General features: G+C 58.2%; 1 protein-coding gene across 2 annotated transcripts in view; it reads left to right on the top strand.

The window, feature by feature from the left end:
- NACC2 (NACC family member 2) overlaps nt 1-23,620 on the top strand; it is a 94,387-nt gene extending 70,767 nt beyond the window's left edge. For both annotated transcript variants that reach the window (XM_054520908.2, XM_054520909.2), the window contains exons 3-6: nt 13,794-13,958; nt 16,251-16,356; nt 16,922-17,019; nt 18,187-23,620. In XM_054520908.2, coding sequence (XP_054376883.1) covers nt 13,794-13,958; nt 16,251-16,356; nt 16,922-17,019; nt 18,187-18,695 — 878 coding nt within the window. In that variant the 3' untranslated portion in view covers nt 18,696-23,620. The remainder of the gene's footprint in view (nt 1-13,793; nt 13,959-16,250; nt 16,357-16,921; nt 17,020-18,186) is intronic.
- The last annotated feature ends 473 nt before the right edge of the window (nt 23,621-24,093 follow it).

The following is a 24,093-nucleotide window of genomic DNA, read 5'->3' as shown; positions in this document are numbered from 1 at the left end:
GCGTGAAGGTCTGCAGTGAGGGGAAATCTGTGCCATCCAGCAGCACCCGTGCCCACATTCTCCAAGGCTGGGATGCTTCTGGTTTGCCCCACACCCTAGCCTGTAGCCCTTCCAGGGCCTCAGCTGAAAGCCTGGTGTTCCCCAGAACCCTTCCTCTTGGCTGGCCTTGAAATCAGTCCATTTTCATCTCTCCGATACACAAGATGCCGAATTCTAGATTTCCTTGTTTTTTTCGTTTCTTGGCAGTTGATTTTACTCCATCTCTGCCTGCATGCATGGCTACTTAGTAGTCAGCAAATATCCAAGCGACAGTTGCGAAATTGCACCGAGGCGGGCTCTCAGGATCCTGGCCCCCGAGGCTCCCAGCTCCATCAGCCGCTGCCGCCTCCAGGCCCTGCCACCTCCGTCTGCTCCTTACCCCAGGCTGGCAGGTCCCTGTTCTCAGGATCTCAGCCCCTCAGGGTTGTAGTTGGTTTTTTGATAATTTTGATAGTTGTTTTTGATGAGGAAGTTAGTCTAATATTGGCTGCTCCCTCATATCCACAGTGGGAATCTCTGGGGTGTTTTAAAAGTTAAATATATTTATTTTTGCATAGCTAATGTGTGTTCACTGTCTTAAAGACTAGGAAAAGGTCATAGAGTGAAAGCCATTCTCCCCTGCTGGTCCTCACACGCACACTCTGTCCACACACACACACACACACACGCACACAGTCCCCCCCCCACACACACTGTCCTCACACACACACACTGTCCTCACACGCACACAGTCCACACACACACACGGTCCACACACACAACACACAACACACACACACTCTGTCCTCACACACACGCACACAACACACACACTGTCCACACAACACACACACACAGTCCACACACACACACACACTGTCCTCACACGCACACAACACACACACTCTGTCCTCACGCACACAACACACATACACAGTCCACACACACACACTGTCCACACACACACACACAGAGTCCTCTCACACACACACACACTCCTCACACACACTGTCCTCACACACACTGTCCTCACACACACGCACACAACACACGCACTGTCCTCACACACACGCACACACACACTGTCCTCACACACACACACACAACACACACACTGTCCACACACACAACACACAACACATAACACTCAGTCCTCACACACACAACACACACGCACACTCTGTCCTCACACTTTGTCCTCACATACACACACACAACACACAGTCTGTCCTCACACACACTCTGTCCACACACTCACACAGTCCACACACACACACAGTCCACACACACAACACACAACACACACACTGTCCTCACACACACACGTACACAACACACACACTGTCAACACACACACACAGTCCTCACACACACACACGCACTGTCCACACACACAAAACACACTGTCCTCACGCACACAACACACACACTCTGTCCTCACACACACACACACACACAGTCCACACACACACACAGTCCACACACACACTGTCCACACACACAGAGTCCTCTCACACATACACACACTCCTCACACACACTGTCCTCACACACACACGCACACACACACTGTCCTCACACACACAACACACACTGTCCTCACACACACACGCACACACACACTGTCCTCACACACAAACACACAACACACACTGTCCACACAACACAACACACACACAACACATAACACACACACACTGTCCTCACACACACACAACACACACACGCACACTCTGTCCTCACACTTTGTCCTCACATACACACACACACAACACACTGTCCTCACACACACACACTCTGTCCTCACACACACACTGTCCTCACACACAAACACACAACACACACACTGTCCACACACACAACACAGACACGACACATAACACACACACACACTGTCCTCACACACACACACCACACAACACACACGCACACTCTGTCCTCACACTTTGTCCTCACATACACACACACACAACACACACTCTGTCCTCACACACACACACACTGTCCTCACACACACTCTCCACACACACACACACACACACACTGTCCTCACACACTGTCCTCACACACACACACACACACACTGTCCTCACACACAAACACACTGTCCACACGCACACACACACTCTGTTCTCACATACACACACTCTGTCCTCTCTCTCACACACACACACACACTCCTCACACACACACACTCCTCTCACACACACACTCCTCACACACTGTCCTCACACACACACACACTGTCCACACACACACTCTGTCCTCTCACACACACACTCTGTCCTCACACACACACTGTCCACACACACACTCTGTCCTCTCACACACACACACTATCCTCACACACACACACTGTCCTCACACACACACACACACACTATCCTCAGACACACACACTCTGTCCTCACACACACACACACTGTCCTCACACACTTTGTCCTCACACACACACACTGTCCTCATAGACACTCTCTGTCCTCACACACACACCCTCTGTCCTCACACACACTCCATCCTCACACACACACTCCGTCCTCACACACACACCCTCTGTCCTCACACACACTCCGTCCTCACACACACGCCCTCTGTCCTCACACACACTCCGTCCTCACACACACACTCCATCCTCACACACACGCCCTCTGTCCTCACACACACTCCGTCCTCACACACATGCCCTCTGTCCTCACACACACTCCGTCCTCACACACACACTCCGTCCTCACACACACGCCCTCTGTCCTCACACACACTCCGTCCTCACACACACACCCTCTGTCCTCACACACACACTCCGTCCTCACACACACACTCCGTCACACACACACACACTGTCCTCACATGCACACAGTGTCCTCACACACACTGTCCTCACACACACACCCTCTGTCCTCACACACACTTCATCCTCACACACACACTCCGTCCTCACACACACACCCTCTGTCCTCACACACACACCCTCTGTCCTCACACACACGCCCTCTGTCCTCACACAGACACACTCCGTCCTCACACACACACCCTCTGTCCTCACACACACGCCCTCTGTCCTCACACACACACCCTGTCCTCACACACACACTCCGTCCTCACACACACGCCCTCTGTCCTCACACACACACCCTGTCCTCACACACACACTCCGTCCTCACACACACGCCCTCTGTCCTCACACACACGCCCTCTGTCCTCACACACACACCCTCTGTCCTCACACACACACTCCGTCCTCACACACACTCTGTCCTCACACACACACTCCGTCCTCACACACACACACTCTGTCCTCACACACACACTCCGTCCTCACACACACACACTCTGTCCTCACACGCACACTCTGTCCTCACAGGCACACACTCTGTCCTCACAACACACTCCGTCCTCACATGCACACACTCTGTCCTCACAACACACTCCATCCTCACACGCACACACTCTGTCCTCACATGCACACAGTGTCCTCACACACACTGTCCTCACACACACATACTCTGTCCACACACACACTGTCCTCACACGCACTCTGTCCTCACACACACTGTCCTCACACACTGTCCTCACACACTGTCCTCACATACACTGTCCTCACACACACACTGTCCCCCCACACACACTCTGTCCCCACACACACACACACACACACACACTGTCCCCACACGCACACACTCTGTCCTCATACACACACTGTCCTCACACACACCCTCTGTCCTCACACGCACACTGTTCCCACACACATACTCTGTCCCCACACATGGTCTGTCCTCACACACACTCTGTCCTCACACACACTCTGTGCTCACACTCTGACCTCACACACTGTCCTCACACACACACTCTGCCCTCACACACTTGCTCTGTCCTCACACACACACTCTGTCCTCACACACTGTCCTCACACACACTCCACACACACACACTCTGTCCACACACACACACACTGTCCTCACACACACACTGTCCTCACACACACTCTCTCCACACACACACACTCTGTCCACACACACACTGTCCTCACACACACACTGTCCTCACACACTGTCCTCACACACACACACTGTCCTCACACACTGTCCTCACAAATGCACACTCTGTCCTCACACACACACTCTGTCCTCACACGCACACTGTCCTCACACGCACACTGTCCTCACACGCACACTTTGTCCTCACACACACTCTGTCCTCACATGCACACTTTGTCCTCACACACACACTCTGTCCTCACACACACACACTCTGTCCTCACACACACACACTCTGTCCTCACACACACACACGCTCTGTCCCCACACGTACACTCTGTCCTCACACACACACGCTGTCTTCACACGCACACTTTGTCCTCACACACTCTGTCTCACATGCACATTCTGTCCTCACACACACACACACACTCTGTCCTCACACATGCTCTGTCCCCACACGTACACACTGTCCTCACACACACACACTGTGTCCTCACACAGTCTGTCCTCACACAGACACTGTCCTCACACACACACTCTGTCCCTCACACTCACACTCTGTCCCTCACACTCACACTCTGTCCCCACACACACACTGTGTCTCCCAGAGGAACTCACAGCTGGCACACATCCTGGGAGCTTCCTCCATGTCTGACGCATGTGCACGTGTGTGTGGGGGGAGCTGTGCATTTGTGTGTTTGGGGGTATGCACGTGTGTATGGCGGTGGGTACACACTTGTGTGGGTGCCATCCCGTGCATTGCCCTTCGTTTGTCCTTAGTGTCCTGGTCGTCCTTCTCAGCACACACAGACCCTGCTAGTGTCTTCGCAGTGACCTGTGCCATGTGCTATGGTAGGTGGGATTGATTCAACCCATGCCCATGGCTGGACAAGCTCTTGCAAAGGCAGGGCAGGCCGCCTGCTGTCTCGAGGACGTCCTTGGGCAAGTCTGAGAAACGCGTGGATGGATGTAGAGCAGGAAAGGGATGCCATCAGATCAGCAATAAAAATCATCGCTGGGATCCCTGTCGGAGGCTTGGACCACTTGGGGACTTCTCGAGTCTCCAGGACCGGGCTTGGTGCTGGCAGGAGTGGGTGCTGGGATTTGCAGGAGATAAAATGATAGCACCTGCCAGGCCTGGAGGGAGCCTCAGCTCTAAGGAGGGCACTGGCCAGGAGTGTGGGTAGGGCAGGGCAGGGGCCAGGTTTGATGGGACCGTTGAGCTGGTCAAGAAGCCCAGAGGGTCCCACTCACTCGGGGATCCCACGTACTCCGAGAGCTGAGCAGGCCCAGGTGCCCTGGCGGGATGCAGGGTCATGCCAGCCCCTCACGTCGGGGGCAAGCCCCTGGGGGTGCCAGTGAGGATTCTACTTACTGGCCCCCACATTTTCCCCCGCAGCTGCACCCATGAGTGTGGGCACGGGGATTCGAGAGACCAGCGAGCCCCTTTCCATCCGGGCTCCCAGGAGACCCAGAGAGGCCAGGATATGCCTACAGGTCCTTCCTCCCTCCTCCCTCCTCCCTCCTCCCTCCCTCCTCCCTCCTTCCTCCCTCCTCCCTCCCTCCATCTTCCCTCCTCCCTCCCTCCGTCTTCCCTCCTCCCTCCCTCCGTCTTCCCTCCCTCCGTCTTCCCTCCCTTCTCCCTCTCTCTCTCCTCCCTCTCCCTCCTCCCTCTCTCCCTCCTCCCTCCATCCCTCCTCCCTCCCTCCATCTTCCCTCCCTCCTCCCTCCCTCCCTCCTCCCTCCCTCCTCCCTCCCTCCCTCCTCCCTCCCTCTTCCCTCCTTCCCCCCTCCCTCCTCCCTCCCTCTTCCCTCCTTCCCTCCCTCCCTCCGTCTTCCCTCCCTCCTCCCTCCCTCCCTCCTCCCTCCCTCCCTCCTCCCCCCCTTCCTTCCCTCCCTCTTCCTTCCCTCCCTCTTCCTTCCCTCCCTCTTCCTTCCCTCCTTCCTTCCCTCCCTCTTCCTTCCTTCCCTCTTCCTTCCCTCCCTCTTCCTTCCCTCCTTCCTCCTTCCTTCCCTCCCTCTTCCTTCCCTCCTTCCTCCTTCCTTCCCTCCCTCCTTCCTCCCTCCTCCCTCCTTCCTCCCTCCTCCCTCCTCCCTCCCTCCTCCCTCCCTCCTCCCTCCCTCCTCCCTCCCTCCTCCCTCCCTCCCTCTTCCCTCCCTCCTCCCTCCCTCCCTCCTCCCCCCTCTTCCCTCCCTCCCTCCCTCTTCCCTCCCTCTTCCTTCCCTCCTTCCTCCTTCCTTCCCTCCTTCCTCCCTCCTCCCTCCCTCCTCCCTCCCTCCTCCCTCCCTCTTTCTTCCCTCCTCCCTCCCTCCGTCTTCCCTCCCTCCGTCTTCCCTCCTCCCTCCCTCTGTCTTCCCTCCCTCCGTCTTCCCTCCCTCCCTGCCTCCCTCCCTCTTCCCTCCCTCCTCCTCCCTCCCTCCTCCCTCCCTCCCTCCTCCCTCCCTCCTCCCTCCTCCCTCCCTCCCTCCTCCCTCCTCCCTCCCTCCTCCCTCCTCCCTCCCTCCCTCCTCCCTCCTCCCTCCCTTCTCCCTCCTCCCTCCCTCCCTCCTCCCTCCCTCCGTCTTCCCTCCCTCCGTCTTCCCTCCCTCCGTCTTCCCTCCCTCCTCCCTCCCTCCCTCCGTCTTCCCTCCCTCCCTCTTCCCTCCCTCCGTCTTCCCTCCCTCTCTTCCCTCCCTCCCTCCCTCCTCCCTCCCTCCCTCCCTCCTCCCTCCCTCTTCCCTCCCTCCTCCCTCCCTTCCTCTTCCCTCCCTCCTCCCCCCTCTTCCCTCCCTCCTCCCCCCTCTTCCCTCCCTCCTCCCCCCTCTTCCCTCCCTCCTCCCCCCTCTTCCCTCCCTCCCTCCCTCTTCCTTCCCTCCCTCCCTCTGCCTTCCCTCCTTCCTCCTTCTTTCCCTCCCTCCTTCCTCCCTCCCTCCTTCTTCCCTCCTTCCTCCCTCCCTCCCTCCTTCCTCCCTCCTTCCTCCCTCCTTCCTCCCTCCTTTCTCCCTCCTTCCTCCCTCCTTCCTCCCTCCTTCCCTCCCTCCTTCCTCCCTCCTTCCTCCCTCCTTCCCTACCTCCTTCCTCCCTCCTTCCCTCCCTCCTTCCTCCTTCCCTCCCTCCTTCCTCCTTCCCTCCCTCCTTCGTCCCTTCTTCCTCCCTCCCTCCCTCCCTCCCTCCTTCGTCCCTCCTTCCTCCCTCCTTCCTCCCTCCTTCTTCCCTCCTTCTCTCCCTCCTTCCTGACGTGAATGTCCCTCTCCGCCTTCATTTTTCTTCCTCCTGGCATTCCCCGCTGGGCTTTTTTGCATTTCTCCATGTCTCAGCATCCATGAAACGGGCTGTGTCTTACAGGCACGGTGTGGTGTGGCATGGCGTGGTAATTGGTGATGGTTTTGCCTTCTCAGTTATGGTGTGGCGTGGTTAAATTGGTGGCACCTTTGCCCTGTGGCACATGAGAGAATGGTGTGCCTTATAATTGTGGCCTCTGTGCTTCCACCAAGTAGAGCGTGGAAGTCATTTCCGGTCTTCTGGAGGATGACAGAAGCACTGCCCCAGCCAGCACTGGTAGTTGATGGGGCCTGTGTGTTAGGTGCATGCTGTGTGCCAGGCCCTGGGGACACTGACCAGCAGGGTGAGCCCCCCTCACTGCCAGAAGCGCTGGGCCCAGAACAGGCTCACTGGCCAGGAGGCAGCCAGCTGGGACCATGGACCCACCCCCAAAGCTGGGTGGAAGGGGCAACAGCAGGGAGGGCAGGTCTCCCCGAGCTGCAGTGACCACACTAAATGCCACGTCTGTGCCAGATGGCCCCACAGCCGGCCCTGGGCTCTGGCCATCAGGAGGCACCTGGGCGGGGAGCTGGGAAGCAAGTTGTGGTCCCAGCCTGGCTGGGCGTCGGGCAGGAGGGTGTTGAGTCCATACCTGTATGCTTTCGGGGGTGGGACACAGCCCCATGTGGAGAGAGTGGTCATCTCCCCGAGGCCCACTGCGTGTGGGGCACCCGTTACCTTATCACCCGGGCCTGGTCACCTGTCTGTGGTGCCCCCACATTGCCCCTCACCATTTCCACCTGGGTCCCTGTGCACCTGCTCTGTGCCTGATGCCACCAAGTTCACAAGTGTCCCTCACAGGTTGCCAGAGTTGGTCTGTGCCGAGCCGGCAGCTGCAGAGATAGTGCAGGGCATGTGCCGGGTCAGCCTCCAGATCCGTGAGCAGAGGCCGCCTAGAGTCGTGCAGGCTGCCCCCGTGGGGACAGGTGTGTAGCCCGACCTTTCCTCACTCACAATGGCTGCCTCGCCAAACCCCTCCATGCTGCCCTTGAGGCTTGTCCACACCCCAGCCCCTGGTGGCCACCAACCTGTTCTCTATCCCCCAAGTTGTGTCTCCTGGAAAATGTCATACAAATGGGATCACCAGTATGTAACCATTTGACGTCTTCTGTGTAACAGCACAATTTGAGATCCATCCAGGTTGTGTGCCAATCATTTGTTCGTTTTCACAGCCAAGCGGTAACGCGTCATGTGGATGGTTCACAGTGTCTTTGTCTGCGTGCCCATTGCAGGACATCCAGGCTGCGTCTAGCCTGGGGCAGTCAAGAGTAGAGACGGGATAAGCGTTCCTGTGCAGGCTGTCTTTGGAGATAAACTCCCATTTTTCTTGGGCAAATACCTAGAAGTATAATTGCTGGGTCATGAGTGTATGTTGAACTTGATAAGAAGCCATGAAGCAGTTTTCCAGAGTGGCCGTGCCACTTTGCACTCTCCCCAGTGAGGTCAGGACGTCCCAGCTACCCTGCGTCCTCACCAGCACTTGGTGGTGTCGGTGTTTTTACATTTCGCCACACTGGGAGGTGGGACTACGTTGTCAGGACGTCCCAGCTGCCCCGTGTCCTCGCGGGCACTTGGCGTCGGTGTTTTTACGTTTCTCGCACTGGGAGGTGGGACCACAACATGGCTTGATTTGCATTTCTGCCATGGCTAAGGATGCTGAGCGTCTTTTCATGTGCTAGTTTCCATCTGTAAGTCCCCTGGGGAAGAGTCTGTTCAAATCTTTTGCCCATTCTTGAAACTGGATTGTTTGTTTTTAACTGTTGAGTATTGAGATTTCTTTATATTTTTTAGATACAAGTCCTTTGTCAGAATTGTGATTTGCAAGTATCTTCCTCCAGTCTGTGGCTAGCTTGTTTTTTTATCTTCATTCAGAGATCAGAAGTTTTTCATTTTGATGAATTTTAGCTCGTCAATCATTTCCGTTGTGGATTGTGCTTTGGGGGTCTTGTCTAAGGCTTTAGCTTAACCTAAGATCATAAAGATCTGCAGTTTTTGTGTAGGGTGCGAGGCTGAGACGGAGGGTGGTTTTGGTGCCGTGTGTGTGCGGACGGCCAGTTGCTCAAGCCCCATTTGTGAAGGGTGCCGCCTCCTCCGTTGAACGGCTGGTGCACCTTTGTCAAAAGCCAGTCAAGCGTGGCCGTGTGGGTCTGTTTGTGGGTCTCCTATTCTTTGCCGTTGACCTGTCTGTCCACTTCCCTGAACCACGCAGGCTTCATGACTGTAGCTTTACAGGAAGTCTTAAAATCAGTGTGATTCAACACTGTTTCTGTCCATTTGCATTTAAGTTGTACATTTCTATATCATCAAGGACTAGGGGCTCATTTTCTTGTTCTGCATTGTAACAAATGGTATACACTTGTAGGGAGTAGGCCTCCCCGTCTCCCTGCTACCCCCACCGACGCTCTGCTGGGCTCCACCAGGCGGCCCTGCCACTCGCCACTGCTGCCCACATCCGCACAGACTCCCCTGGTGGGGCTGCCTGTGCGGTCTCTGATGGTGTCACCTGGGCGAGTCCCTGATGACACACTCTGCCTTGGGGACAAGAATAGCACTCGCCATCTGGGACGTCCTGCCGTGGTGTTGGCCCGTGGGCAGGTATCTCGGGGTGTTTTGCCTGGGGAGGATGTGGAGCACCTCAGAACCCAGTCAGTAACCCAGGGAGTTGAGAAAAGTCAGGGTGAGGCCAATGAGACCCGGTTTCCCTCCAGACCTGCACGGCCCCCTCCTGACGTTCGTTCTTTCTGAGCGTTGTTATTGTGGTAAAGTGGACATAAGATGGACCATTACAGCGATTTTTACGTGCGCGGTTCAGTGGTGCTAAGCGCGTTCCCACTGTTGTGTGAGCATCACTGCTGTCGGCTCCAGAACTTCCCATCTTCCCCAGATGAACCTCTCGTCCCCATGAAACGGTCCCTCCCCGTTCCCCCACCCAGCCCCGGCACCCACCCTCTGTTTCCCGCCTCTGGACCTGACGACTCTGGGGGCCGCCTGTGAGTGGAGCCCCAGGATGTGTCCTTCTGTGTCTGGCCGCTTCCTGAGTGGTGTCCTCCAGGCTCAGCCGCCCTCTCGCAGTCTCCCCTGGTGTCTCCCGGCTGGGAGCAGCAGGGCCTGGAAGGTACGGTGGGGGCTCCTTCTGGATCCCTGAAGGCCCCAACCCCGCGCCCCGGGCTGCGTTTGTCCTTGTGTTTGCTTCGCCCTGTGTGGTCCAGGGAGGCTGCCCACCTGCCTACCCTCAGTAGCTGGGCCCTGCTGCCCAGGAGGCTGCTGCTCCGGGCCCTCTCGTTGTGACCCTGGCGCACCTTCCCAGTGGGGGGAGCGGTTGTTCACCTCCATGCCGTCAGCTCATTGCTCTTTATGAGCTGTTCCCAGATGTCACCATACCGAGAGGTTTGGAGGGCACCGTCCTGGCACCTCAGTTTCTTCACAGGGCTGTCGAGGGTGAAGGTGGCAGTTCTGCTGTGGTGGCCAGTCCTGGGGTGACAGGAGGCCATGGGTCCCCCAGTACCCGAGACCCAGGCTCAGGAGGGACCTCAGTGTGACCGGCAGGGGCCTCTGCCTTGCTCACAAGCCCATCAAGAGGCCTCCTGCCACCCTGGGAACCCAGCTCTGGCCCCGACTCACGGGGCCTCTGAATGGCCCTTCTGGGGGCCATGAGGGATGAGCCGTCCTGTCTGTGCCGTGAACAAGTCTGTCTGTGGGTTCTCCGTTAAAGCCCGGTTGTAACTTGGACCTTGAAGCTCAGCTCCTGCAGAGGGTGAGTTGGGGGCCGGGGAGGTGGAGGCTGTGTGAAGACATTCGAGGCACCTTTGCAGATGAGCTTCCCCTCGGTGCGGGGTATTTTTAGCCAGCAGCAGCATCCAGTGCACGGCAAGGCAGAAATAGAAGAAGTTTTTTTGGCCGTTCTGGTGCTAACAGTCTCTGGCTCTTGGGGAGCTGGGCAGGGGCTGGGGAGGGGGCGGGTGTTCCAAGCACAAACAACTTCTGCTGTTTAGAAAAACATCTCGAGACGAGGTGGTTGTGGATGGGGAATTATTTCTGTTGGTGAACTCTTTATGTAAATGCCACACACCGCGCTGCTCCTCTGCGTGTGTAATCACAGCAGGCTGCACCGGGGGTTGGGGGTGCGTAATTATGTTTTAAAATACCACCCGTGTTGTTTTGCTGTGTTCCCTGAGCCCTCGGGTAATTCTGGGCTTATCCTGCGGTGCTCTGCCCTGCCCCGGGAAATGCTGCCTGACCCCTGTAGTGGCCGGGCAGGGGCTGTGCACCCACCTTCGAGGTCCCCTTTCTGGCCTCTGTTCTGCTGCAGCCTCCTCTTGGGTGTCCCTGGGGCTTGGGAAGCTCCCCCTCCTCCTGGGACTGACAGGTGCAGTGTGCACCACGCTCATCCTGGGCCAGTGGGTCCCTGGGGAGGGAGAGTCAGGGTGACTCCAGGGTGGGTGATTTCAGACCCCGCATGGTTCTCAGGAGTGGAACCCGTGCTGCCTTCAGTGGGGCACTCGCTGTGGATTCAGGATGTGGGGTACTCAGTAACCAAGGTTTCAGCCCCCCAGGGCTGGGTGGCCTGCCCCTCCCTGACAGGCGCTGGGTGTAAAGGTGACTCCAGGTGACTCCGGGACCCTCCCTGCCTCCTGCCCTCCTCAGGCTGCTCCCCAGCAGCCCCCTTGGCAGCCCCCCACGCCCCGAGGCTCAGCCACCCCTGCAGAGTTTTTCTATGACTCTCCAAGGTGGGGGTCATGGAGGGATGGGGAACAGGGACAGCATGGCCAGATGCACCTGCCTCTGAGCATCCTGGTGCAGCCGCAGGTGGGCTCTGCATGGAGCTGCCTGCCCCGAGCCTGCTGGACGTGCAGGTTCCACCCCACCCCTCCCTCTGCACACCTGACACCAGCAGGTCCTGCAAGCTGCCCCCCGCCCCCCACAGGGGGACTTCCCATCACACTGAGGCTGCCGAGAGGACCGTGCTGTGCCCTCGGCAAGCAAAGTCCAGCCTTGGGTGGCCCGAGGGCCTTTCCCACCTGCAGGCTGCCCTCGCGCAATCGGGCAGGTGGAGGCTGGGCCGTGGGGCCTTCCCTGCAGGCCTTGAAGCTCGGTGGGGTGTGCAGGAGCCCAGGGCAGTGGGATTCCCTCTTGAAGGCAGCTGACTGGGCAGGTGGCCCTCTCAGGGCCTTGCCTTCTGTGCTGGGACACAGGAATGAGGGAGGCGGCGCTCCGCCCTCACCTGAGCAGGGTGGCTGTGCGGGCAGCCTACCAGGCTGGGGTGTGAGGAGTGCTGGACTGGTGTCCACAGTGGCATGTGAGCACTGGGGGCCCGCTCAGGGGAGCTGATCTTCACCCTGGAGCACTGCTGGGCTTGTGAGGACCCCTGTGTGAGGGTGGGCCCTAGGAGGTTTCCTGGGACTCGGGGTGGCGGGGGTGGGGGGCAACAGGGAAGTGGGAGCCTCAGGCATTGCTGGGCAGGATTTGGGGCCAGGGCTGTGTTTCCTCGGCCCCACGCGCCAGGTGCATGCTGGGTGTCCAGCAGGTGGTCATCAGATGAGGGGGTCTCAGCCCTGGCCCTCCATGAACACTCTAGAGGGGCTCTGTGACCCTGACAGCAGAGAGTCCTGCCTGGGGACCCAGGGGTGGCACCATGGGCTGTGTGGCCCAGGATCCTCCGAGGGGCCTGTCTCTGATGCGTGGTGCCATCGGGGTCGCGCTGCGCAGCTGCAGGTCCTGAGGATGCAGGGCCCCTGGCCGTCGTCTGCCCCAGCAGTGGTTTGTTGGGAACAGTCCCAGACAGCAGGAGGGCTGCCCCTGGTGGCGGTAGCGGTGGCGCGTCGGCCGGCCTGGCTGTTGGCAATTGTTTATGGAGCTGCTCCTCGTCAGGCCAGCACGGTCCCAGGGCTGTGTTCTTGGATGCACTGAGTCCCCCGTGTCCTTGCCCCTGAGTCGGGTGGCCGTGCCCCACTGCCCCTTGCTGGGAGCTGCTGGGAGAAGAGTTGGGGGCCACAGTACCTGTCACCCCTGTCCAGCTACCCGCCTCTCCTCCACCCAGCAGTTTTTGTGGCCCCAGAAGTGGCTGCCCTGCTGGCCCCGCCAAGCCGTCTTCCATCCTCCATCCTGTCTTGCGCTGTACTCTCCCTTGGGGCCCCGAGCACTGAGCTGTCACTCCTGCCCGGCAGGCAGGCTCTGCATAGCACCCTCTCAGGAGCCAGCCCTCAGCAGCTCATTCCCTGGGCGGGCATCCCTTGCCTCACACCGTCTGCTCACTCGTTCACAGGAGCTTCCCTGTGACGGCAGGACCAGGTGGGCAAGAGAGCACCAAGTAGGGATGGGGCAGGCTGAAGCCAGTCTGACCCAGCCAGTCTGAGAGCGGCACAGAGTGGCCTCACCTGGGCCCAGGTGGGCAGAGTGGGTCTAACCCAGGCCCCAGGGAGCATGGAGGGCAGGCGAGCAGGCACAGAGCAGCCCGGCCCCCCAGATGCTCATCTGACCAGGTTGGTTCTGGGCCCACAGTGCAAGAGAAGCCTGAGCCAGTGCCGCTGGAGAGCCGCTCCTGCGTCCTCATCCGCCGCGACCTCGTGGCCCTGCCTGCCAGCCTCATCAGCCAGATCGGATACCGCTGCCATCCCAAGCTCTACTCGGAGGGGGACCCTGGGGAGAAGCTGGAGCTGGTGGCAGGTGAGGCTGCCTCCCATCCATCTATTGTATGCAGATGTCCTCATTTATTTATTATTATTATTTTTTTTGCAGAGCTCAGAGCAATGTACTCATCACCAATCAGTCAAAAAAAAAAATCTTAAATTTCCTCTAATTTCCTTTTAGAAGAATGTGTCATTAAGAGAAGTTATTCAATTGAATTAATTTAGCATTTTAATTGAATCCCCTGGGCTGGTCGCACTCCTGATTGGCAGGGGCTGCAATCACAATGTGTTTTAATTTAGGTCACAGATAAAACCATGTCACGTATGGTTGCCAGTCCCCCTGCCCCACAAGGGTCCAGTTGCAGCCTTTGAGGGTAACGGCCAGGTTCCGAGTGGCAGCTGCAGTCAAGGCGGGATCCTTCTGGCAGAACAAACACATCGGAGTCCAGAAGCCTGTGGGGGCCGGGCCTCACTCAGGAATATTTACCTTTTGTGTTGGATTCCTTTGGCGTCATAGCTCCTTGTAGATTTTTACAACTGTTCAAGGAGAAGATGGGGCAGGCGGAAGCCAGTCTGACCCACGCCATGGGCATCTTCTTTGGTGACTATTGGGCCATTTTCTGGGGATTTCTTCCCAGTTTTCCAGGAAGCCCCAAGCTCAGGCCCTCAGGCACTTTCCTTGGCCACAGCCTGAGCAGTTCTGCCCCAGCTCTGTCCTGTTCCTGTCCACCCCCAAAGGCCACACCTTGGGCAGCGTCTCGGGGTCCTCCCTCCCAGCAGGACAAGCGCCTCAAGTGTGAGCTGCCGCCTGAAGGTTGCCAGTGGCCTGGGCTGGCCTTGCCTTCCAGCTGCCAGGGACTTCGGTCCTCATGGGAGAGTGGCCTCCTGGGCTGCACCTGGCGGTGTTGGGCTGCCCTGGCCAGGAGGGGTAGGGGCCCACCTTGCTGTGCCCTGAGCCCCCACCCTGCCTCGGCACTGCTTCTGGATGGCGAGCGCAGTGCTGGGCTGCCAGGGCTGGGTGGGCCCCTGGGGTTGGGCTGTGGGGCGCAGGTGCCCACGTGGGCCCTGGTGCTTCACATAGGTGTGGTCCCGGGAAGACGCTCTCAGTCACCCCAGCCTCCAGCAGCTGTGGCCTGTGTTTGGGGTGTGGGGCTGATGTGATTGGAGATGTGCTTCAAGTTTATGAGCTCCTCAGGAGAGTTCCTCTAGCCCAGACCCTGGCAGGAAGGGCCTGTGGGAGCGGTGGGGCAGGAGACGGGCCATGGCAGGAAGAGGCCATGGGCGCTCACAGGCTCCTGGAAGCAGGCGTACCTGGACATCAGTGCCCTTCAGGACGTAGCATCTCGTGGTCATTGAGACTGGCTGTCCCCAGAAAGCAGTCCCTCCCCGTTGTTCCCGGAGGGGTCAGTCCCGCTGCTGATCCATGCCCTCGCTCACCCAGACCCTGGTGGGACACCTGGGGTGTGGTCAAGTTTCCAAGGGTAAACAGCACAGCATGGACCTCCCTGGCCACGCCTCTGCCCTAGCTGGTTTTCCTCTTCACACATACCCAGAGGAGGTCAGCGCTGGGCCCTGCAAAGCTCCAGCCATACCCTCCAGCCAGGGGATTCCGTCTCCCTCATCATTGCCTGAGGCTCTCTGGTATCTGGGATGGAGCAGAAAGGCAAAGACACGAGTGTTTCCCAAACCCAGGGTCAGAGCCAGCCCTTCAGAGTGTGTTCCCTAGGCCAGGTGCAGTGCCCCACTCCTATAGTTCCAGCACTTTGGGAGGCCGAAGTGGGAAGATTGCTTGAGGCCAGGTGTTCAAGACCAGTCTGGGCAACATAGGGAGACTTCATCAAAATTAACTGGGCATGGTGGTGGCGCCTGTGGTCCTGGCTACTCAGGAGGCTGAGGTGGGAGGATCACTGGAGCCCGGGAGGTTGAGGCTACAGTGAGCCATGATTGCACCACTGCTCTCCAGCCTGGGCAACAGAGCAAGACACCGTCTGTTAACAACAATAAAGTGTGTTCCCGGGGAGGGAGCTGAGGCCGGGGGCCACAGCTTAGCGGGGAGAGCTTAGAGTTCGGGGCTCGTTGGGGGGGGGGGGCGCCGTGGCTTTCCCCACCCCCCTGCTTAGTTCCATGTGTGATTTGGGACCTGCTGGGGCTGACTTTAGCCGTGGCCTCTCCTGGTGACCAGCAGGTGGGACCTCAAATTGCTCCTCCCCAAAAAAAGTCCTAGAGGCTTCCAGCTCCTCCCCACCCTCCCCCTCACCCGTCTGTGCGCCTCTTCGGACCCTAGTGGCCCGGGAAGGCCACGAGCCCTTTTTCTGTTTGGCGGCTGCAGGCTCTGGGGTCTACATCACACGCGGCCAGCTGATGAACTGCCACCTGTGCGCAGGGGTGAAGCACAAGGTCTTGCTGCGGAGGCTCCTGGCCACCTTCTTTGACAGGTAGGTCGGGGCAGGGGTGCTGGAGGGCACAATGGAGCTGCGGAGGGTTCTGGCTCCTTTAGCTGTGAGCTATCTGATTGTCCAGGGTTGTGGCATTGAGAGCCCTCTCGCATTCCTGACTTCAGCCGTGGCCGGTCAGCCCCAGGAGGGTGGAGAGGCTCCCAGGGAGGGAGGGGCTGTCTTTCGTGGCCTTTCTCAAAGGGGCTTGTGGAGGCAACCCCCACAACAGAAAAAGCGAAGAGCCACACTTAACTGTGTTGTGTGGATGGGCCGACAGAACCCTTCCCGAGGACACAGCAGCTTCCTCAGACGTCCCTGGAGTCCCTGAGGACAAGGCTTGGGTCACCTTGCAGCCTCATCACCCGGTCATCTTCTCAGCCCAGACGCTTTTCCTTTGTCCTGTCCCTTAGAGGGTGGCTGGGCCGGCTCCTGCCACGGTGACACACACAAACCAGCCAAGGGTGAGGCCAAGTGGCCTCCCAGCAGGGCATTCGTGCAGGCGGGTCGCCTCCAGGTCCCCTCCCCGTCGTCCTCACCCTGCCTGCCTTTCTGGTCCCTCCACCAGGAACACACTGGCCAACAGCTGTGGGACTGGCATCCGCTCGTCCACCAGCGACCCCAGCCGGAAGCCGCTGGACAGCCGAGTTCTGAATGCTGTGAAATGTAAGAGCCTGGGGTCTCTCGGGTGGGTAGGGCCGGGGTTGGGTTCGGATCTCAGCCTGAGGAGGACTGGGTGGGCCCCGGGGGTGCTCCCGGCCACCTGCAGCTTCTGTCCCCGGGGGCCGAGCATGGTCTGATTGAGGGGAAGACGAGGAGAAAAGAGCAGCTCTCAGAAGCCAGGTCTCGAGGTGTTAACGTTCTTGGTAGGTTTCCAAGTGTGATGAATTCAGCTGCGAAACTATTTTAATATGTGAAATAGATCTAATTTTCCTTTTTGAACAAAACCCCTTATTTACATTTTGCGGTTATTTTGAGCCTTTGCCATCTGTTCGGCCGGCTTCTGCCTCCCGCTCTTGGGCGTGTGGGGGCGGAGCCCGGTCCATCTCCAGGGCAGACCGCCACCCCCGGCCGGCACCCCAGATGTGGAAGATGCTGACTGCTGCCGGCGCGCACCAGGTGGCCAAGAGCACAGCCTCCTGTGGCCCTCGGCCCAAGAAGCACTATCTTGTTTTCTTCCTTAAAAAGAAAAAAAAAAAAAAAAACCTTGTGAGGCAAATTCTGTTTTAGAGCAAAAAGGGGCCTTTGCAGCCAGGAATTACAGTCCCAAAGCGTGGTGTGGCAGCCGAGGCTCTGGGAAGATTGTGGGAGGGACCGAGGTGGATGTGGCCCCTGGGACCTGCCTCTGGGTTTGATGCCGTTGGGAGGAATGGCCCAGCCTTGGCCTGGGCTCCTGCCAGAGAAAGGAAGCGAGTGTTGCTGAAGTGACAGCTTCTGTCACTCCCCTCCTCCAGGCTGGGACTTGGACAGGGAGGGGTGTGTTATTCCGGAGAGGGGGACCCTCTGACCAGTTCCCGTTAGCCGGTGGGGCTACGGAAGCCCAGAGAGATTAAAAACAGGCCTGAGCCTCATAGCTGGCGGACGGCCAAGGCTGCTGGGCCTGACCAGGCCAGAGACTGTTCCAGAGGAATGGGGTGGGGAGGCCTCCCAGGCCGAGCAGTGAGAAACGTGACCTCTGGTCTTCTGGCTGAGTCTAGGAGAGCCCCGGGTGGTCACATGGGCCCCAGGAGTGGCCAGGGAGGCTCATCCAGGGCATCATGGTGCTGTGGCCTTGGGGAGGGCCGGGCCTCCCGGCAGGCAGGTGGCTGAGCTCACGCCGCCCCGTCCTCACAGTGTACTGTCAGAACTTCGCCCCCAGCTTCAAGGAGAGCGAGATGAACGTGATCGCCGCGGACATGTGCACCAACGCCCGCCGCGTTCGCAAGCGCTGGCTGCCCAAGATCAAGTCCATGCTGCCGGAGGGCGTGGAGATGTACCGCACGGTCATGGGCTCCTCCGCCGCCGGTGTGCCCCTTGACCCCGAGTTCCCGCCTGCCGGGGCACAGGTGTTCGAGCAGCGCATCTATGCCGAGCGGCGGAGTGACGCCGCCACCATCGTGGCTCTGAGAACTGACACCGTGAATGTTGACCTGAGCGCCGCCGCCAACCCCGCCTTCGACGCCGGCGAGGAGGTGGACGGGGCTGGCTCGGTCATCCAGGAGGTGGCTGCCCCCGAGCCGCTGCCCGCCGATGGCCAGAGCCCCCCACAGCCCTTTGAGCAGGGCGGGGGCAGCCCCAGCAGGTCCCAGACGCCGGCGGCCGCGGCCCGGAGGCCGGAGGGCACCTATGCAGGGACTTTGTAAGCGGAGCTGGGTGGCTGCGCGAGGGACTGAGTACTAGAGCTGCTTGCATGCGTTACTAATACAAACAAATGTGATCAAGCCACTTACCTACTGAACTGCTACTGTTGCCTGAGAAAAATGTGATTTTTATTCTGCTTGTATTTAAAATTGATGAAGGAAACAAATGCATTCATTATACTGTAAACAATTAGGCCACTGGCAGCCTCCTGCAAGGAAGCTCCCAGGGCTCCCTTTTGATATTCACAAGGTCAGCCTCCAAGTGTAGCTTCCCTCCCCCTTCTCGGGGAGGGTGGGAGGCCGCCAGGCCCCTGGTGCCCAGTCCTGCCCCTTCCTCCCTGCCTTTCCTGCTCCTTCTGCCCAGAAGACGAAGCAGGGGCCGGCGGTGGTCTGTGGCGAGGGGGCTGGGCTGTGTGTCACTGACCCTTCCTTCCTCATCCGTGGAACCCCTCTGGGGCGACGGGGCAGGGCTCAGGCCCCAGGGCCTAACTCCTCGTTTTTCCTTCTTTCGGAGACTCGGGGCCAGGCCCACCGGGCCTTCCACCTGTGTGGGGTGTGTGCACGAGTGTGTGTGTGTGCGTGTGCGCGTGTGCGTGTGCAGGGGTGTGGTGAGGGGGCAGTGATGGCTGTGGCCCATCCCTCAGGGGGTGGAGAAAAGGGTACTTTACTCTGCCTCCACGCCCTGTCCTTGTTCTGCCCCATCCGTCTCGGCTCTGCAGCCCCTCGGTCCCCTGACCCCCAGGGCACCGCTGACCCCGCCTGGCCTCCCACTGTCCTGCCCGGGCCCACTGTGGGACGTGCACAGCTGATGTAGCGCACGCCGCCCTCTGCCGCCTCAGCCACTTTGGGATTATGCTTGTCTTGTTTTTTTTTAGGTTTTGTTGTAATTTAGATCTATTTCATATATGGTTTGGAAACTTTCAGACTCAATAGAACAAAAACTTTGGGTGGGATGGGTGTCCCTGTCCCCAGCCCACCATGGCTTGGGGCGGGTCATCTGTGGCCATCAGGGTGCATCCCCCTGCCCCCCGCCCAGGGCCAGGGACCACTCATCTCCCACTGGGGGAAAAAGGGGGTCCCGATTGGGCGACTAGTATGTGTGAAGCTGAGCTCAGGGCCAGACCTGGGGAGGGGGGGGACTCCGCTCAGGCAGGAGGCAGCGGCCAGGGCTGGGGCAGGGCGAGAGTGGATCCTCCCAGTGCTGGGCTCCCCGTCTGCCTTGGGGGGTGTGCATGGATGGAGGGTGCCTGAGTCTGCAGGCAGGGGACGGCCAGGACAGGCCTGGGCTGGGGCAGTTGGAGGTGTGGGCACTGGTAAGGGACAGAGGGTTAGGGATCATGTTGGGGGGGGCAGGGACAGTGGAGGAAGGGCCCATGGAAGATGGGGCTGTTTGGTTTGAGGCTGGAGTGCTTCCTTTGAAATTTAATTACTGTTTTTTAAGTGGTAGGGCTCACAGACTGTGTGAAGTCCTGTGTGAAGTGCTGGTGTGGCCACCTACCCAGGTGTCCCTCCCTTTTGTTTTGGGGGCCTGTGTCCTTGTCCAGGGGCAGCCCTCCTTCCCAGGTGTGGCCAGAAGAACCCCCCATCCCAAGACTTGAAATGTCTGTTGCTCACATCTGTCCCTCCAGAACTCGGCTTCCCCATCTGCACGCACAAAACAAGTGCAGCCCTGCACCCATCAGCACCCCCTCCCGTGTGCACACAGGCCAGTGAGCGGTGGCCGACCGGCGCACCCCACTCCCCCAACCTCCACAACCCATCAAGCAGAGGCCGCCCCCGCTAGGGGAGGACCATGTGCTGCACCCTGGCCTGGGGACCTACAGGGTGTGGGTTAGACGCATTCCCACTGGGTGGCTCCTTTCTGCCCGGCAGCCCACCCCTGTGGCGAGGCCCTAGGAGACCTCCCGTGGGGCTGCCTCTAGAGACTGCACTCAGCCTCCCGGGCTGCCTCCAGCCAGGCCCAGCACGTGCCTGCCCTCCAGAAAAATACATTGCTTTCCACAAGGAGGTGGGGGACCATGGGCAGGCACTGTGGACACTAACCTCGGCCCCTCCACCCGTTCCTCAGGGCCCAAGTCCAGGGGGACCAAGGCCTGCATTCCTAGAGCCGGAGGTGGCTCAGCGGTGCAGAGGCATGCAGACCTTCTGCTGAACTAAGAACCACCCAGCCTAGAGGGAGCCTCTCTCTGCCTCTTCCTCACCTGTCTTGGGCACAGGTGGGGTTGGAGCCCCCATGGAGCCCACTGGGAACCTGGACCAAGCCTTCCTCGGCGCTGGGAGGAAGCCACGGGGCGGAGCGGGGGCGGGTAGGTGAGGTTGAGCTGCACTTGAGTTCCCTCTGGAGTTTCCTTCATCTGCCCCACACCCAAATTTGCACTTTAATTTGACCATCCCTGGGGGCCTGGCTGCTGACAGAAGGGCTCTCTCTGCCCTCCACTCCAAAGTGGGTGCCCCCCCACCCTTGGCCAGGACAGGGAGGGAGCCACTGGCTGCTGCCGGAGGTGGTGGCTGCACAGAGGACGCCTGACTACTGCTCAGGCCCGCACAATGCCCCGTGGCCCCTTCCTCACTCTGTAATCGCCGTCTGTTTTGTTGTTTGGGTAAGGAAGGCAAGAGCTATAGATAAAACTTAAATAATAATAATTTAATGTGAATGGGTTCTGAGCTCTCCCTGCGCCCCGGGTGGGCCAGGCCGAGCATTTTGCACTAATGTGTCCCACGGTGGGCGTGAGTCGGGAGTGTCTGCGGACGTGCGTGGCTGCTGAGCGGACCTGCTGTGTGCTCCCTCCGCGTCCTGAATGTACCGTGGGGTGGGGGCGGCGGCCCGGGCTCGGAGGGGCCTTCCAGAGTGCCTTAGCATCCTTTGATCATTTTTCCCAAGGAAACCAATTAAGAAAGCCGGACCCTTCCCTCCTTTGTTTACAAAATGACTAATTCCAGAATCCGGGGTTGTCCTGTCTTGTGAGTGTGACCCTGACTCATCCAGACCCTGTAGAGAGAGACGAGCCACTCAGTATTTATGAGATGTCTGCACCTTTATCCCTAAGCCTGACTATTAGCAATACGCATATCCTATATAGAATCTATTACAGAGCTACGTTATCTCCACACCTTTTGAGGAGGACAGAAGGGACTGGACCGTGTTGGAGCTGCCGCCTGGCAGGTGGTGGGCCTGGGATCTAGCCGCCTCTCCTGCCCTGCCCTCTTCTTCCCCAAGGGGATGGGCCCAGGAGGCAGCTGGGTTGCATGCAGAGGTCCAGGAGGGACCGGAGGTGTGACAGATACTGTGAGCCCGGCGGGCCGCGCCTGGCTGGGTGCCTCGGTACTTGAATTCTGTCTTATTTTCCGCACTGTGTCTGCCCACCCGAGTTCTCTGTCGTCACTTAACTTTGCATTGGATTTGGTTGTTGTACTTTGCCCCTGAATGTGGACAAAGCTGTGGGCAAGAGGTCAGCAGGACCCGCCTGGGTGTGCCGGCGTTGGTGACTGCGGGTCGGGGCTCCTAGAAGATAGGAGCTGGCTGCCTGGCCTCCTTTCTCCTCTAGGAAGAGTTATTCTTTGGCATTTGTGTTTAGAGGCAGGAGGAAGGTGGAAGGTAGGGAGGGAGGGCTGGTCGGCCCTCGGGGCTGGTCCCCCTCTGAGGGGACTCTAGTGCCTGACCCTGACCTGTCCTCATTCGACAGCTGAAACTGTAAGCACTGGACCAGTTCCCCCATCCCACCCAGCTGTGTACTGCCTGGGTTCCCCTCAGAAGGGAAATTTTTATGGAAACATCTTGGCAGCAAGTGGAAAAAGGTCTGTGGCCCATGAACCAACTGAAAACTCCAAGAAACCTCTGTCTGCCTCTGCCAGCAGGGAGTCCTAAACGCAGAATCAAGAGCTCGTAGCTGTCCTCAGCTGTAACTACTGTTTCAGAATGTTGCTGCTGCATACATTTGTCATGTTGGCCAGCCAGCTCCGTGTGTGAGAGTGTGCGTGTGCGCACGCGCGTCTGTGTGTGCATCTGTGCGCATCTGTGTGTGTGTGTGTGCGCGTCTGTATGTGCATCTGTGTGTGCACGCGCGCGTGCATCTGTGCGTGTGTGTGCGTCTGTGTGTGTGTGCGCCTGCGTGCGCGTCACCACCGGAGCATTTAGGGTTTGGTATAAGATGTTTCTAAAATGGCAAAGGTTTTTCGTGTTGTTTGTTTGTTTTGTTTCTTTGGAAAAAGAAAAGGAAAGGAAAATTATGCAGAATCGAAAGCATTCAGATTGGACGACTTGCTCGTATTCCGATCAGTCGCTTCCACTGTTAGCATCGTACACATGATTGTGATTTTTATGTCAAAAGAAGCCAAAACTTGCAATACTATTTTTAGCAGACAAAAAAAAGAACTAAGTATAAAATGTATAAATATTTTTGACTTGAACATTTGGATGGCACTGGGTGCAAGTAGAGCATCCATCCTTCGGATGGAATGTTTGGAAAAAAGAGACTTTTAAAAAGGAGACGGTTGTTTTAAAGAGTCTGTTTAGGGGTTAAAGTACTGTAACTCATGACTGTTAAAAAATAAATTTTCCTGTGCTGTAAAGGAAGGTTTCGCAGTACCACTGAGTTAGATTTCAGCCACAGATGCTTAGCCTTTTTTTGTCTTTTTTTTTTTTTTTTTAAGGAGGAAGCCTTTGTTTTGTTTTCCTAAGCCCTCACTCTCTTTTTGTGCTGTTACTCGGTAGAGTCAAGACTGTTACTTTTTAGCCATGGCTGACATTGTATCAGTAACTAAAACTGAAACATCCAAAAGTGAACAGGGAAACCGAGGGCTTCAAGCGTGCTCAGAGCCGTTTCAGACAGTGGAAATCCATGACAAGCAAACAAAAGGATGTGATCATTAATTGTAAAGCGCTTTGTAAAATTCACATTTACAAAATAATAAAGTCAGTTCAAACCTAAGTTTCCTGGACTTGGCTTGGCCCTGTGGGGTTTGGGGGAGACACAGAGAAGCCAAGGTTGGGCTACTGAAGGCAGGGTGGCCAATGGTCCCCCAGGGGCAGCCTCAGGACCCCTGCCCTTGTTAGCGGCGTCCCCAGGCCAGCTGTCCACACAACAGGGCAGGGATCTGGCTGTGGGGTTCAAGGCCACCTGACCCATCTCTTGCTCTCCCCAGTGTTTTATAAGGGAAGGGGCAGGTGGGTAGGATGTCTGCAGGTATTAGTGTGCCTGCTAGAGGGGGACCCTGTCCAGACCCCCAGGCGACCTGCCAGGGTCGGAGGCGTCTCCTTTTCGGGACCTTGGTTTTATTGTCTGAGAAGTGGGGCAGCCCCTTCACCTGCCTCAACTGCCACCCAAAAGGTGCGTGGCTCCCTCTTTCCCTCCCCCTCCCCCACCCCCTCCCGGGCCACGTCTGCCCCCAGGTGAACAGAGAG

Source organism: Pongo abelii, chromosome 13 (assembly GCF_028885655.2).
Source record: "Pongo abelii isolate AG06213 chromosome 13, NHGRI_mPonAbe1-v2.0_pri, whole genome shotgun sequence".
NCBI lineage: Eukaryota > Metazoa > Chordata > Mammalia > Primates > Hominidae > Pongo > Pongo abelii.
Note: the sequence above shows the minus strand (reverse complement) of the source record. Positions and strands in the feature narration are given on the sequence as shown.